Source organism: Rhipicephalus sanguineus, chromosome 2, assembly GCF_013339695.2.
Source record: "Rhipicephalus sanguineus isolate Rsan-2018 chromosome 2, BIME_Rsan_1.4, whole genome shotgun sequence".
Lineage (NCBI taxonomy): Eukaryota > Metazoa > Arthropoda > Arachnida > Ixodida > Ixodidae > Rhipicephalus > Rhipicephalus sanguineus.
The window spans coordinates 91,386,891-91,403,665 of record NC_051177.1 but is presented as its reverse complement, the minus strand read 5'-3'; the positions used below and the strand labels follow the sequence as shown (position 1 = coordinate 91,403,665).

The 16,775-nt window shown below is 44.4% G+C and overlaps 1 protein-coding gene across 2 annotated transcripts in view; it reads left to right on the top strand.

Annotated features, from left to right (window-relative positions):
* Positions 1–7,963, top strand: part of LOC119383373 (MFS-type transporter SLC18B1-like) — a 32,220-nt gene extending 24,257 nt beyond the window's left edge. For both annotated transcript variants that reach the window (XM_037651472.2, XM_037651474.2), the window contains 7 exons: positions 1,836–1,981; positions 2,921–3,019; positions 3,576–3,667; positions 4,786–4,881; positions 5,571–5,645; positions 6,398–6,491; positions 7,746–7,963. In XM_037651472.2, the coding sequence (XP_037507400.1) occupies positions 1,836–1,981; positions 2,921–3,019; positions 3,576–3,667; positions 4,786–4,881; positions 5,571–5,645; positions 6,398–6,491; positions 7,746–7,826 (683 nt within the window). In that variant the 3' untranslated portion in view covers positions 7,827–7,963. The remainder of the gene's footprint in view (positions 1–1,835; positions 1,982–2,920; positions 3,020–3,575; positions 3,668–4,785; positions 4,882–5,570; positions 5,646–6,397; positions 6,492–7,745) is intronic.
* The last annotated feature ends 8,812 nt before the right edge of the window (positions 7,964–16,775 follow it).

Genomic DNA, 16,775 nt, shown 5'->3' with positions numbered 1-16,775 from the left:
TGCGGAGAAAAAAAGCGATGTTTGGCCAAAAGTGTAAATGGCTCTCCGAAATCTATACATCTCAGAAATAACCACCACGACAACATCAAACTTTTTAATGAGCTACGAAACAACAATAACGTACAAGAAGCGATGAAACGCCGCAAAACGTCTTTAACCGATATAGTCAAACACTAGCAAAGGAAGTCCGTAGATTGCATACACCATGAAATGTAATCAGAACACAAGAAGAGCACAAAAAGTGTGTACTGGTTATGGGAACGTAGAGAAACTTCAGAATTCGTGTTCACAGATTTTTTCGGGGAGTTCACCCATTCATTGTCTATAAGACAATCTATTAAAGCCTTCAGAGCTAACCTCTATATGTTAGAGCATAATTAGCTCCTTGCTTCGCTGCGCGAACTGCTCATGAGGGATCCCCTTTCATTGTTCATTGTTAAGCAAAGAGTATGGTTGAACTGTGTGCTCTAAAGGAAGTTCGAATAATCATGACACGCACACGTAAAAAAAAAATGCCACACGTGGCCTGTGAAGATGGCATGCAGCTGCACGGGTGAATCTTCTCTGCACTGGCGCGGAGAGGTTGGCCGCTACCGGCCGCTATACGTTGCACACGCGTGGGCGTATTGTCTTGAACGAAATAATAATGCATCGATAATCCATCAGCTAGCAATTGGTTAGCCACGCGTAGCTATTATAATCTATCGTTCTTTAGGCAATTTGTTACTTTGTGATTTTTTGGCTACTCCCAAAACGTTTCATGCGCGGTAAAACTTTTAGTGACAACTTTGCAATGTGTAAACATATAGACACATGTTAACAATTATATCTGAATGGTAAGAACTTCGTTCAACGCCGACAGTACTGTATGGAGTTGAGTATATCGCTATTGTACTGGCAGCCTCAATTGATGTAAGAGCTGGTGCTTGCTCTTAGCATATCTTCTTTTTTTTTTAAGTGCGGGGCACTTTAGGAAGCCGGGCTGTCGTAGGCTGTCATCTTATGCTGTCGTAGCTTGGCCTAACGCAGACAAAACCACAAATAGCATAGCCGTCTGTAGCATATTGAGCGCGCGCTCGCGCCAAAGAGTCTTCTTCCTCTTGTTCTTCGAGCGCCTTGATGATAAGTGCAGAGCACTTTAGGGGCCCGGCAAAACCACGAATAAGAATAGAAAAAAAAGAGGAAGCAAGCGAGAAATATAGAAAGAAAGGGAAAAATAGGAATAAAAATAGAAAGAGCAAAAAATAGAAAGGAATAGATAGAGAGAGGAATGAATAAATAGAAATAAAGAGAGAAAAAAACTGAAAGAAAAAAGAGGAGGAGGAAAGAAAGAAAGCGAAACAAAGAAGGCCGCCCAGTTTCGCACTTCCTTCAGGCTTGGCACCCCTAGTGCGAAGCTCCCTTGATTTTTTTTTTTTAGGGGGGGGGGGGTGGAGTGGGTGAATTGTATTACGTTAGCACTGTTATCTTCACCGTTAATTATTGCAGTCAAGAATTTCATTACTCATTAAGCCCCTGCAAAATAAATAAATATCATTATTTACGAAATTTGGAATGATGCCATGAAACTTTCCATGTGTCATGAAAAGAAAATTGCTGCTCTGTACTTGACAGCTTGAAGTATTCGTGATTCTCGAAAATTTAGCGCCCTTACGACTATGGAGACCTTATGGCTGGTAATGCTACCTCCTCTCTGGTGTCGATTTAACAGAGGCGCTACCGTGTTTTAGACGAGCCGTATAGGAAGAGGCGAAGAGCCGGTTACCCCCCGTGATTAGTGCCTCGAGTGCACATAGTTACGTCAACCAATCCTTCGCTTATCCTGTGCAATGTAGAGGGACCTAACGATCTGGACCAGAAGACAGGAGACATGCTCAAGTTCTGGGGCAACACCGGCATTCTTCTAGACGCATACTGCGTCTTCTGCACGTTCGTCATCATCGGTTACAATGCGGCCGTCTTGGAGCCTCACCTCAGACAGGTACGTTTAATCTTCGCAGTGATTTTCCCAATATTCGTCACTATGTTCACTCACTAAAGCGTAAGGGTCAGAGCATGCACGACCTGCAGCTACCCCCCTGGGCCCTGTTGTTCAGTATAGTTCATTCGTCACATCATGCGCTGCAAGAAAAAAAAACATAAATAAAACAACTGTTGTCTCCCTGATAGGTTCATTGGAGCATCAGGGCAGCACCGGCCGTGCCACTAGATCAAGTCTGTGGCCAAAGTATTTACAATAACTTTCCGCGAGCCCATGGAGTCTGCACACCCAAGGATAACAATGGCAGATCAGGTCATGACATAAGGAGAATTTCGTTTGTAATCTGGAACCTCAGATTAGGTCAGCATCATCATTTATAGCTCGGTTTGTTTTTGTAGCTAAAATAGTTGCGGTGGAAGAAAATCAATGGTGCTTAACTGGGATCCAGCCTTTCCTGTACGTTCAATGTAACAACAGACAATGAAAACTTTAAGCACGTGTGTCGGGACGTTACCGTTACGAACACCTTTCATCACTCAATTCGTGTAAATAACCGTTAGAATTACTTTAAAAAACGCTAAGCTCGAAAATCATTCATACGTGGCTTTCGTTATGAGTAGCGTAAGAGCGAACAAGGAAAATACTTTCGGCAACGACAACTTTGCTGTACGCGTGGCAAATGTGCAATTTTTGTCGCTTTTTTTTTGCATTTTATAAGCTTGCGCTATAAAATCTCAAGCATGCTTTGCTTAATAGTATGAAACTCTTAAAATAGGCTGACGGGTGTAGCGCGCCGCAGGCGTGTGTGCTAGTGGGGGAAAAGAATCTGCAGCACACAGGGAAGGAATTCACTTGTCTTCGAGCAAAGTAGTCCCACTATGTGCTCTAATGCGCCTGCGATGATGACTGTTTAAGTGTTACGCTTGACGACCATTACAGTTCCATTTGGAGCCGTACATGGTTGGCTTGGTGTTCGTGCTGAATGGCACTGTTTACGCCTGCACTGCCTGGATTTGGGGAAAGGTAGCCGACAAAACGGTGAGTTTTCTTTCATCTTTATTACGGTCACTATGAAGTCGGAGGAAGGGGTCCCAGAAATGTGTATTTTAAGTTCCTTAAAGATTGGTTATCTTTCCCAGAAAGCTCGTCTTGTCAGCATACCACCGGACTTGTAATGTCGTTGCGACCCTTTGATGAGCCAGCGAAAAAGATTTTTGCTATATTTTTTGCTTGATTATACATTCGCTTTCTAGCTTTACAATTCTGGAATAGTAGGCTTTGTGTATTAGTCAGATTTTCGGTCTTTGTAGACGGAAATAAGCAATAACTAAGTTTCGTACTTCACCGCTGATGCTTAGCACCACCACAGACTACGACGCGGAAACATTCATTCGCAAATCGACGTTTTCGACGTACTCTGAGGCTCTGTCGTAGAACAAAGTTGTGCGAATGGATGACACACAACCGTGGGGTGTAATCTTGTTCCATTCATTCTAGGTGTCTGCGCTACACCTCTGGCGTCTTGAGAGCTGCTTGTGTCATGCGTTTCTACAAAGTGAAATTCGCTTATAGATGTTGCGTTTCAAACTTGCAGGTTCGCACCAAAGAGCTCTGCATTTTGGCCTGTCTCCTTCTGTGTGCGAGCTTGCTATTGGTCGGACCTGCCCCGTTTCTGCAGCTTCCGACGTACGTATTTATTATAAGGATGACTGTGGCACTAAGCTTCACAGCCCCCGATTTTTTTTTTTTTTTTGACATTTTCCTTGGGAATTTCAAGTTGAGAAGTGATAACTTGAAGACGATGAACGATGGTTAATGGACGATACATTTTACAAGCTAGTTTTATTGTGCATTCCTCCAAGTGACCTTATTTTTAATTAAACGCCTGTATGGATGTTATGGGTACACCGTTGCCCCCACGCGCAGTATGAGGAGGAACACTCTTGGAAAAACAAAGCATTGAACAAAGCCTTAAAATATTTAAGAGTTCCTTCAAATAGTTCGGGGTTTGCGACACAAGTTCGAAGGGCACAATCCGAATTCACAGGTCAGAAAACCCAAGCCCGGGACGGATAACAAAAAAAAAAAGAAAAAAAAAACTAAAATATTGTCGCAATATGCAACGGACAATAATAAAGGAACATACAGTGAACGTACACGAACACATCTCATAAATATGCGGGATCATATACTTGGGAAAAGAATTGTTCGACGTACGCTGATGTTCGTCTTTATAAGTGCTTGTGAGGCGCATAATAATCGACTATTCCCGCAATTAACACAAGATCTCTAACAATCTTCTACAATATTTGCTTCTACAGTGAAGTCATTTACACGCTTACATTTAGTTTCTGACGTTGTACCACACGGCAACACAAGCGGTGCGTAAAGAAGTCTGTAGCATTCTTCAATGCTATTGTAATCCAACTGAAAAGATGCAGTAGCCAAGCATTTTTGACAGAGCGAGAGAGAGAGAGAGAATTTTATTTGAAGGCAGAGAGGTCGGCCTGAGCTAGTGCGCTCTAGCCTGCTACTCTGCACAGGGGAAAAGGGAAAGGGGAAAAAAGAAGTGATGAGGGGTGATGATGGGGAGAGGAAAGAGATATGCGCATATACCATAACCACGTGACATAGTGGTTTCGCTGTAGTCTTGTGTCCAGTTCTATGCTCTTAAGAAAATCTATCACAGCGAAACAGAAATAAAGTATTGATACAGCGCATCAATATTTTTTCTCGAGGTTCTCGGGGTCATCTAGAGACCTTGCAATGTTTTCCGTGTGTCTTACAACTGCCATTTTTTTCAGAGCCGTTTGGACCGTGATGCTGGCCCTCGGGTTGTTCGGCCTTGGCTCTGGCGGAACCATCGTTCCCTCATTTGTCGGATCGTTCCGGGACACTTTGTGAGTATGCGGCGCAAGAAATTCACTGCGTGGCTGTACATTTACACTACTTCAAAAACGATTGCTTATTTTATGCCTTTGGCGACCGTATCGTTGTTAGGTTTCATTTGCCAAATCTCCTGTTTTCGGTCCCAAAAGAAATTTAAACAAATATGTTAGTCAAACCAAATTGACATTACACTTCAGATGGAATGGATAAATTTTAATTATAGATCCTTCGGGGTGTGAACTAGCACGTAGCAGGCTGCTCCCACGTCGGGGCAGATATGCCTAGCCTCTCCGCCACGTCGACTCGCCACGGTGGTCTAGTGGTTAGGGTGCTCAACTACTGACCCGAAGTTCGCGGAATCGAATCCCGGCCGCGGCGGCCGCATTTTCGATGGAGGCGATAATGTTTCAGGTCCGTGTACTTAGATTTGGGTGCACGTTAAAGAACACCAGGGGGTCGAAATTTCCGGAGCCCTCCTCTACAGCGCCCCTCATAATGATATCGTGGTTTTGTGATGTTAAACACCAGCAATTATTATTAACTCCGCCATGTCGCGGGCCCGTTGGACTGCATGCCCGCAGTTGTGCTTCTAAATCCGGGCCGTGATAAGAATGAATAATTGCGCATGAACGTTCATTGTTCTCAGTTACGTTGAAAATGATTTGTTAAATTCCTTTTTCTACTTCTCGCTTGCTTTCAGAAAACGTGGATTTGCGGATGACTTGTCTACGTATGGCTTGGTGTCTTCTGTCTTCACTGTGTCTCATTCAATGGGGTACGTAAGAGGACTACGTCATTCACTGCAACTTCCGTTCGGATCACCAGTCGGCTCGACTTTCCGGCTGGCCGATCGATGACGGACATATTCTCAAAGATTTATCGTGAATTTGTTTTGTCAGGTTTAAGAATCTGTTTTCTTTTTGAAAAATTAATCCATCTGGATGCCTTCCTAAACAATAAATTTCGCATCTATAACAAAATTCTGAGGTGGTGTGCGCACCTACGAGCGGTTAACTGCGGAGAAACGCACATGTGGTAAAAAATTGCGTGTGTTCCATTCAGTTCACGCATGGCTACTAAAATGCAACAAATGCCCAATATAAAGCATAATGCTGAGAACGTCATCAGTGACGTAAACAAGACAATTCTGCTTGCCTGAGCTCGTTGGTTGCACATAGCGCCAACTACTTGGACGAGGAGAAAGAGGCACACGACACACCACTGGACTAGCAGCTGAGGTTAAGTTGCTAGTCCAGTGGTGTGTCGTATGTCTCTGTCCTCGCCCAAGCAGTTTGCTTGAAACTCTCCTCGCTACGTAGACTAGATTTGTTACCGATAAATTATGTTTTAAGAAGAAAACACTCAATACACTGCCAATGCACTGTGGTTATCTGTACTTCATAGTTCTTCACGGTATTTGTCGTTAAGTGAATCTTGGCTGTCAATAGCCTAAACCAACGAAAAGCCCGGAAGTTGCAGTCATGCGTTGTATGCAATCGGTGTCTTGGCTCATATTGTAATATGCAGAGCATTCGTTGGGCCCACGCTGGGAGGATACCTTCTAGACTCCGTGGGATACCGGATGGGCACCATGGTCCTCCTGGGAAACGAAGTCCTGCTCGTAAGCATGAAAGAAATATCGACGTTTCGATTAACGTACCTTCGATACTTGCTATTTCTCGCTGCTTCGAGTTGTGCTGTAATAGCCTGCTAAAAGGGTGATTACATTACATTCTGGATTTTGCACAGGTGTCGTATTAAACGAAGTTCTTATAGCCCCACAAAAAATGTTGATTAGCCAGGGTGCATCTTAAATGTTTTACAATAATAGGTTTTTACTGGCCAGTTATACTTCGTTTCACAGAATGTGTGTTGGTCGTGACGTCATGACGTAGATGGTGATGACGTAGGAAAATGGCACTGCGTTGTTTGGAGCTCGCTTTGTCTTGCCTCGTGTTCTACGATGCTGTTACGGCATCCCTCATCATATCGTGGCTTTGGGACGTTAAACCCCAGATATTATTATTATTATTATTATTATTATTATTATTATTATTATTATTATTATTATTATTATTATTATTATTATTATTATTATTATTATTATTATTATTATTATTATTGAGATGGTGTTACATGTGGTCGCGGATTAGGTAGCAGCACAATATGCGAACGAGTGAGCCATAGTGAGTGCCAAAACATCACGACGTTCTGCTTTCACGAGATCAACAGTCTGTGTCACGATCTTTTAATACACTTTCCGGGAAACAAAACCGAGACTTATTCGTAGGAACACTATTATCACACATTCTAAACATGTTGTTTAGAATGTGTGACACCTCTCAGTATGTTCCGTATGGTTTTGTAGTCTTGTACCTTCTTATGAAGCAAGAAAAACGAGAAGTATAAAATGTTACACAAGTACTCCTTTGTAATGACGCTTTTTATGTTGCCTATTTTATTTTTATTTGTTTGTTTGACAATACTTGATTGTCATGATGCAGGAAAAAAAGAAAGACGTCATGGGTCACCAGATATAGGCTTCTAGCACCGCAATTCGCATTCCTCGCACAGCAGAATTAAAAAATAACGATTGAGTACCGTTACCTTGGTTCCATCTAAACTTTTAGAGAAACTGCAAAATCAATCCAACATGAAACTGCGCACTTTCACGTCCTCGTGTGTGCAATATCCAAGATTAACTTGCACACATGCGAGTGATAAAACGAGTACATGCTGCACGGGTACATGGCTTCCTATTCGATTGTTTGCTGTTACCATACGTATCGGCATCACCTATATATATAAAGGAAGTGAAACTACGGGCATATTTCTGAATATAAATGTTTTTTTTTCTGCGCATTCGACGTTGCAGATACTCGCGCTGTGCATCTACGTTGTGGTCCATCGCAAGCCTTCCAAGGACCAGGAACCCCTTCTCAAGGAAGTCACGTGACTTAACCGCTAACCGAGCTTTCTTACTAGATGAAACACGTGTTGAAAGTTGTTAAGCGGGCGCGGTTTTCTCGTTTTTAGAAGCTTGTAATCTTTACCGTTTTACAGTGTACATTAAACAAACATAATGCGGGACCATGTTTGGAGTGGCGCTTATTTCTTCACACTATCCAACATGTCGCAAGTTGTTACTGGCCTCGATGCACGCAGAGCTTTCCCAATTTGTTACCAGTTAAAAACTGGTAACCTTTTTTTTTATTGCGATATAGACTTGTCCTTAAAGGGACACTAAAGAGAAACAATGAATTGGTTTAGATCGATAAATTGTGCTCTGAGAACTCTAACGTCGTTAATTTCGCCATCATAGGTTTATTAATAAAGGAGAAAATCAACTTCAAAGTGTCATTTTTAAATTTCGCGGCAAAACCTCCATGCGTGACGTCAGAGATTTCAAAGTGCTTTTATCGTATTTTGGAGCCATTGGCTCAACAAAATTACCCCAAACTTGGTACGTTAAGTCTATGGGCCCCTCAGAGGACTATGTACTTCTTTTTTACTGATTAGGAACTACGCAATCCCTAGTAGACTCCGTCAAAACATGTGACGTCACGGCGAATGGTGCGGAAACTTCAAGGTGGCGTCGCCACCCACATTTTGTTTTTGCGCGTTTTCTCGCTTACTAAGCGTCTTCTCGCAGCAAGCGTGGTGTTTTTGGTATCATGAAAGAGTACTTTACTAATATGAGAAAAATCGTTTTGCTCTTTAGTATCCTTTTAAGACATAACACTTTGTGTGCATATGAATATTAGACTAGACGTGTGCCGTAAGACCGGTGTATGAAGTGAAGCAGTCTCTTGTGGAATCAGTAGGCATGTATACAGCCGTGATAGCTGGACGTGACACTGTAGAAAAGCCTGCAGTATTAGACGGGAGCGTTGCGTTTGTAACCCTGGAATTGTCCATATAAGATGGTATGCATCTGCTTGTTACTTATCCGCATTTTCGATGAAGGCGAAAATGCTTGAGACCCGTGCACTTAGATTTAGATGCACGTTAAAGAACTCCAGGTGGTCGAAATTTCCGGAGCCCTCCGCTACGTCGTCTCTCATATTCATATCGTGGTTTTGGAACGTTAAACCCCAGCAATTATTTATTACGTTTGTTAGAAATGGCACATTCCCCTGGCAATTAGAAGACGCTCTGACAGCTTCACATAAGCTGTGTAAAACAGCAGATAAGTTTTAGTGAGAACGTAACCAGGCTCGAAAGTGAAACCGAAGCATAATTATTGCTTATATATAAGTCGCTTATTCTAGTAATGTGGTTTTAAGGCTCTAACGATTCTTTCAGCATTGTCATACCAGGGCGCTCTGAAGAGATTAGTTGAATTCGCCAGTGTAATGCTTTGTCACGAAGCTACAGTATCCATTTTCTGTCTACCCATATACTTCTGGGGCACACGTAGCTGGCTCGAGGGATAACAAACCTCTCATTAACAAATGTACGTTCTCAGTTCAATGAATCATCTCCATCGCAAGAGACGCCCTAGTGAAAGAATCATCTGGAATCTCGCTAGTGAAAAGCGTCTATGCACTAAACAGGCTGTGCTTTAATAGCAGCTGTGGCAGACCAATGCGAAATTACAGAAACCAGCGATATTCATGCTACAGCCCACAAATATTATTGCCAAGAAGCCACAATCGTCAGTAATTTCGCCACCGCGCTTAATACATCACTGCGCTGTGTTCACAAGGCAAGTTTGCTAATCCCTTATAGTGGAATGCATTATACCAACTCGAAAACACCGGAACCAGCTCCATCACTGCCAACTGCGCACGTAAGATTCATTGCAAACACGTTACTGAAGCGTTTACAATTACTACTGTCTGAACGCCTCCCACCGTTTTGCGAAACGCGTCACCATGTGACAGTGTGTGTTATAAAAGCAACTTGTCTTTATGGCGATTAACGTGCTCCGTGCCACAGGAGCCCTAAAGCGTCGCTAAGCATTTTTTCGTCGGTAAAAACAATAGATTACGGCACAATTCACGGTGAATTGACGCTGTCAAACTGTGCATCTTTGACGCACGGCATTCTCTTTTACACTCGCGGTCGAAATGCACTCGTGTTGCGCCGACGACCGTGACGACTCGACGTGGACCACAATACGTGCAGCTTCGCGCCTGGAGGTTGGAAGTTTGTTTACTTTGATTGCATGACATTGCCGATAATCTAGCCCTTGCGTGTTGCTATGCCGTGGCTGCTCGGCTCACTTGAGTATGCTATTGTATAAAGCTTGTCTAGCTTTATATATATTTCAAGAACATTAACGAGGTAAGTACAATGTCCCTCGGAGATTTGCTGGAAACGTTACACCGAGAAAAGTCTCCCGATGTCGGTAAGAGCCGTACACATGCGCGCGCGACTGTTTCTCGTAAAATGCTGCGCAGCAACACGCCACAAAACGATACAAGGTGACATTTCAAACTCAACGGAGCACTTTGCCTGCAGTCAAATTCTCGTCTACATGGTTTTGTTCCAAGCGTACGGACACACTCTTCCAAGTACCATTGCCCATTCTTCATCTATGTTTCGGTAACAAGGACAGGGGGTTTGAGGTACTTATCCTTAGGTCAGCCGCAAGAGGTGGTCGCTAATCAAGTCGTACGTCTTCATTATTGTCTTCCCGCGTGGCACATGGCGTTTTGTTTCCGGCTCCCTTCTTACAGCACTAAAACAAAACGGTTTTGTAGCTGACCCGTCCACTGGCCCCCCGACCTCACGCCCACGTACGAGGCGAGACCAGCCGGCCTTCCCAAGATTTTAAAACCGTTGCTCGCAGGACCTGGTGAACCGTTTGATCACCGCCATTAAGTCTTTCTTTTTCATGTCTTCATGTACAGTTTAGACACTGTGACCCCCTAGACAAGGAAAGAATGCGAAGCGCAACTTACCTGGAGTTTGTGACCCCGACGAGCTGAGTGGTGATGGATGAGACGTGCGTCTTGATGCCATGCCTAACGCTGCGAGCCCAGTAGTAATTGACCGAGCGGCTGTCCGGCTTTCTTGCACGCGTCCTACCTTGTACCTTGCACCGTTGGAATCGTCGCGTGTTGATGAAAAATTGTCGGCGTTAGCGTTTACTGGGGGATCGATGGCGGCGCTGTTTTGAGAATTAGTGCAGTTCGGCTTACGCTGCAGCTGCTTTTGATTGTGCGCCAAGTTTGTAATGAGCCTGAAAGTTAAGTGAAATGAATCGACACAATGCCTTGTTATACACATTTGTAAACATGTAGGACATAAACCGCTTCGATTCGTGTTGTGTGCCTTGCATGAAAGCATACGAGCTTGCGTATTGTGCACCACGTCACGTGTCGAACAAAAGGCTGTCGCCCCTCCCCCCTTTCCCCTTAAAATAAAAGTTTGCGAAAGGGGATGACGTTGAATATGGTCTCACACCACAAGATGACCTGTTATGCAGTGAAAGCTTTATATTTTAACCGAATTCTATATCACAAGCTTTAAAGTTGCTTTAAACAAGCTTTAAAGTTACTTTAAAGCTTGTCTTTCCTTTGCTTTGTTCAGCGATTCCGCATTCCTGCTCTCTGCGCTCGTATTCAAAGGAAAAAACTAGCTAACCATTTAAGAGAGAGAGAATAAACGTTTATTTTGAGCAAGCGCACTGTGTGCCCAAGGTGGGCGGCCTCCTTATTCCAGGTAGCCGCAGGCGTTCGCCATCTCTCTTGCCCGTTGAGCCCTAGGCTTCGCTGATTCTTCAGGTCTGGGTCCGATAGCTTGGCCTCCCACTGCTCTTCGGTTAGTGTAGCTCTCCTAGGGTTTTGTATGCATCCCCGTACCATATGGCGTAGAGTGTCCGGGACATCACAGTACTTGCAGGTGTACGAGTGCTCAGTCGGTGAGATACGGTGAAGTAATGTACCGTGAACATAAGTGTTTGGTTGCAATATCGTGAGGGTTACTGCCTCTTCCTATAGTTAGGCTGGGGTCAGCTGGTGGATAAGTTCTTCGGCCTAGTCTGTAGTGGTGCAAGATGTCGCTGTACTTTTGGAGTACATCTTCCATCCTCCTTAGTGCGTCCAGTGAGAAGGCCCGGTGAACAAGAGCTCGGACGGAAGCCTAGGCTGCCTCATTTCCCATCAGGTACTCGTGACCCGGAGTCCAAGCGATGTACGTTTCTGGTAGGTTCTTCTTGCTAGTAGCTGTGAGAACTTCTAAGGCTTGCTTGGAAATTCTTCCTTTCTGAAAATTTCTACAAGCTGCTTGAGAATCGGTAAGTATTGTTGGTTCCTCAGCACAGGTTGAGATGGCCAGGGAGAAAGCTATTTAAGAAAACATAGATAATTTGTTCCGCAAGGTGTTCTTTGCTGCTACATGACTCCGTGGCTGCTATTGAGCCTGGCGTTCGTTCTTGTCTGTGGTGAGGGCCGTAAGCGAAACGAAGCAATGAGCAGGAAACTTCTCACTTCAGTTCATCTGTACAGCGCAAGAGAGGACGGGACAAAAAGAGAGGAGGTACAAGACAAGCACTGAAGCTTCTCTCCTTTCGTGCCGTCCCTTTTAGTGCTATAAAAATGAACGTATGTGAACCAACCCGCATCTCGACGTTCATAGTTCAGTATACTGTGAAATACCAACAGCCTTTAATGATCCAATACGACGAGGAAATGCCCAGCGCATGCAGGGGTGGAAATCAAGAAGTGCTCACAACAATTTCTGGAGTTTTACGTGCCAAACCACGGTATGATTACGAGGCACGCCGTAGTGAGGGGACTTCCGATCGCTTTTGAGCACCTCGGTTTCTTCAACGTGCACCTAAATCTAAGCACACCTGGGATCTCGTGTTTCGCCTCCATGGAAATGCAGCAGCAGTAGCCGGAAATAGAACTGGCGACCTCGAGCTTAGCAGCCTGCTAAGGTATACCACGGCACGTTCACACCGCTAGTGTATGACATGCGTACGTAGTCCGCCCGTTCTCGACATGCCTCTGTGAAGCACCAGTGTTCTCCACATGCGAATTTCTACTGCAGCAGCGGCAAGGAAAACAGGTATTATACATGGCAACAACTTTATTTTTAAGATCTTCGTGGGACGTTTGCAGCGAGTAACGCGCATGATACGAAGCTGAAAAGGAACAAAAGGGAATTTTAGGGCTCGTTTTCCTCATAGAGTTTCCTAAAATTAACTAGAGGGGACCCTGGCACTGCGATCGTTCAGCTACCATGGGAATGATGGGTAGTACACAAATTTGCCTAGTCTTCGTGCTTGCGGCTTCAAACGTACTTGTGGCTTTGTTTATTGCTGTGTTTTGGCGTCCGTTTTCGCATAAAAGAATAGGCCGTTGTGAACTTCCTGACCAGGTTTGATTTGGTGAGCCTAAAAAAAAAAGTGGTGAAGTGGAACTGATGACTTTTGCTGAATTTAGTTTTGCGACAAAGCGGATGCAGCCGACGCGGAGCCAAACGGAGCCGAAAGAACGAAGTTTAGACAAATTTGTGTACTACCCATCATTCCCATGCTGGCTGAAGCGTCATGCGTTGCAGCTCCCATAGACACTAGCGCCAGAGTTCCCTCTAGTAAGTATTGTAGGAAACTCTATGGTTTTCCTTTGCTATACGCAACATTAATTAGAACTAGAGAGAGAGAGAGATAATAAAACGAGAGAAAGGCAGGGAGGTCAACCAGAATTGTAGCATCCGGTTTGCTACCCTACACTAAAGGACAAGAAAGCCAAGGAAAGTTATGAAGCGTGGAAACTTGGACAAATTGTAGGAAGGTAACAACACACAGCGCTGACTTTCAACAATGATTTAATAGCGGAGCGAAGTACATATACAGTGAAAAAAATGGGCATGCGTAGAAGGGTGCAGTTAACAGCCACTGCGATACAGTGCCAACAGAACTCTTGTCACTTATTGATTGAGCTGGAAACCCGTACACATCTTAAAAATGATCGAGATACGCAATCTCTTTTTGCAATAGCGCAACTGATGGGGAACTTACACTTACTTAGGTGATACTTACTTGTGTGATAGGCCTCAATTATCTCACGCGTGGTTTGTGTCTTTTCCGCCCCGGAAAAGCTATCGAAGCTTTGTAAGTTGGTGAATCAACCAGCTGCAAATAGAGTAAGATGCTCTGTGAAACACAGAACGCGCTTTATTCCTTGTGCTACTGGTGTCGTGTATCTTCTTCCACTTTCCTGCGGTAAGAAATACATAGGGCTTAAAGGGGTCATGAACCACTTTTCCAAGTAATGATCTAATGACCTCAGTATCGGAGTGTACTGCCTCCCGAATCGATTGCCGCAAAAATTTATCGAATCCGTCAAGAATCAGCGGAGGTACGGGGGTTTGGCGCACGCTCTCAGCGCTTTCTCTCTTTTCTCGTGCCGACGAGCGCACTGGAAGCTAGACAGGGAGGGATGGCATGGGGGAAAGAAGTTACGTCAGCGCGCGTCATGAAACGCGATCGCTCTCCCGCTGTGATTCGCTTGCGCGAGTGCGGCTACCGTGTACTGAGGAGTGCGGCGCCGGCAAGTGGCGGCACCCCGCGGCAAGAAGCGCATCTGATCCGAACGCCGCTCTCGATTTACGTCGGCTATCGGCCAATAAGCATGCTATGTCTCTTGCGACGTAAACTGACAGATCCGCGACGTAAACGGACAGACGCCCCGCCCACCGACGAGAGTGAGAACCGGCCTCTGTTTGAAAAGAGGGTGCCTGGGGAAACGACAACTTCGCGCTCCGCTTGTGGCCATTACGCGGCGCGCACGACTGTAATATTTGGCAGAGCAGTTCATAGCCGTGTCAGCTTTCCCCAGGATGTGTTTTTTCAACAAGCCCAAGGGGTGCTTCATGACCCCTTTAAGAGAGCATAATAATAATGCGCACAATGCGGTTCAAGGACACCTCGGAATCCACTGCCGCGACTGCGGCTGCGTGCCCCTCTTTGAGCGTTGCGAAGTAGGTAATAGGCAAGCAGCACTCGCAGGCCACGCATGAGATAATTGAGGCCTATCACATAAGTAAGTTTGACGGTACATGTGTAAGTTCCCCATCAGTTGCGCTATTGCAAAAAAAGATTGCGTATCTCGATCATTTTTAAGATCTGTACGGGTTTCCAGCTCAATCAGTAAGTGACAAGAGTTCTGCTGGCATTGTATCGCAATGGCTGTTAACTGCACCCTTCTACGCATGCCGATTTTTTTTTCACTATATATGTACTTCGCTCCGCTATTAAATCATTGTCGAAAGTCAGCGCTGTGTGTTGTTACCTTGCTCTGTCCTTGTCCGTTGCGCTGTTCGATTATTCAACCAAGGAAAGCATAGGGGATGTTATTTGTAGTAATTGTGATATAAATGCGAATAAAGTAAAGTGAATGAAAAGTTAACTTACCGCCTGCAGGGACCGAACCTGCGACCTTCGAATAACGCTTCCGATCAATTGGGCTACGGTGGCTGTCATCCTCTCGTTCGGTTTATGGGGTATATCTGTGCATTTAAACCTAGGAGTTTAAACACCTCAGCGCTGGCTAACACTCTTAGGTTTAAATGCACATATACTATACCCCATAAAATGGACCCGAGGATGACCGCCGCCGTAGCTCCATTGGTAGATCGTCGGATGCGTTATTCTCAGGATGCGTTATTCGAAGGTCGCAGGTTCGGTCCCTGCCGGCGGCAAGTTATCTTTTCGTCCGCTTTACTTTCTTCAGATTTACATCATAATTACTACAAATAACATCCCCTATACTTTCCTTGGCTTTCTTGTCTGTTAGTTCTACTTAAGCTGAAAAGGACAACTTCAACGGCTTTTTGCACAGCGCCTTTTTATTGCTCGTCAGGGGAAGGAATGTGGAGGTGAAATATCGCTTGCAAGCTCTCATACAGCGCAGCGCTCCATAACCGGGAAAATGTTGGCATTATACAACGCATCACTCAACAAGCAGCGGTTGATGTGACACCCATAGTATGTTACAGCTAACTTGCGCCTAGTGTTACAAAAAGAAACACAAGCGCTACGAGTGTCGAATTGGCCCAGTACTGTTCTGACCCGTTCGCAGCAAGTAAGGATATTTTTTTTTCAATTCGCCAAGCTGGGTAATAACAAATATAGTTTAATTAACTTTCAAATTAGTAACTCTAGCGAAAAATCTTCGATGCGGAAGTTCTAGCACTTGTTCTGAAACGTCGGAATGTTTCATCCGTGCTAAAATAACTGCCAATCCGATAATATGGGTAATTAAGAAATATTTTTAATTACCCTTTAAAATAGTGCCTCCATCGAAAAATATTCGATAGAAAGGCTGTAACGTTTATTCAGCAACGTCGGATTATTTCATATGTGCTAAGATAGCAGCTCCGTTTAATTCTTTTTTTTCGTCTTTTCTTTAGAGTGCGCGAAATTAAAAAGTATACTTGGCTCAAATTATCTGAAACACCCTCTGTAAGTCTCGGTCGAGTAACTTGACTGCGGAGTAAGAGATACTATCTCATGTGCAATCTGTAATGGAAGCTAAAAAAAATATTGTAAAAACGGACTAGCGCTTATGAGTATAGAGCTTTGCATCCTATACGGCACTTATAGAAGTTGCCGCTAAAATGCGCATTTGTGGCTGGAAGAAGCACTGGAAATTGATACTTGTAGACAATACCGTGGCAACGCAATCTCATCAAAACGCTGCACGTGGTCGGCTTTTTACAAGCGCAGTTTCGGACAAGGCATAAATCAGTGACCCGAGCTCACCAGTGCGATACCATGGCTACCATAACAATTGGCCGTCCACTAATCCCGCAGTAATCGCCATTGTACACACTACCGTTGTGCTATACCCCAGAAATGTCTTTGGACGGTTTATAATGCGACAAAGCAGTCTGAATGTGGTTGTGCGATTCGGGAACATTTATTATAAGCGTCTTTTTATAGTGT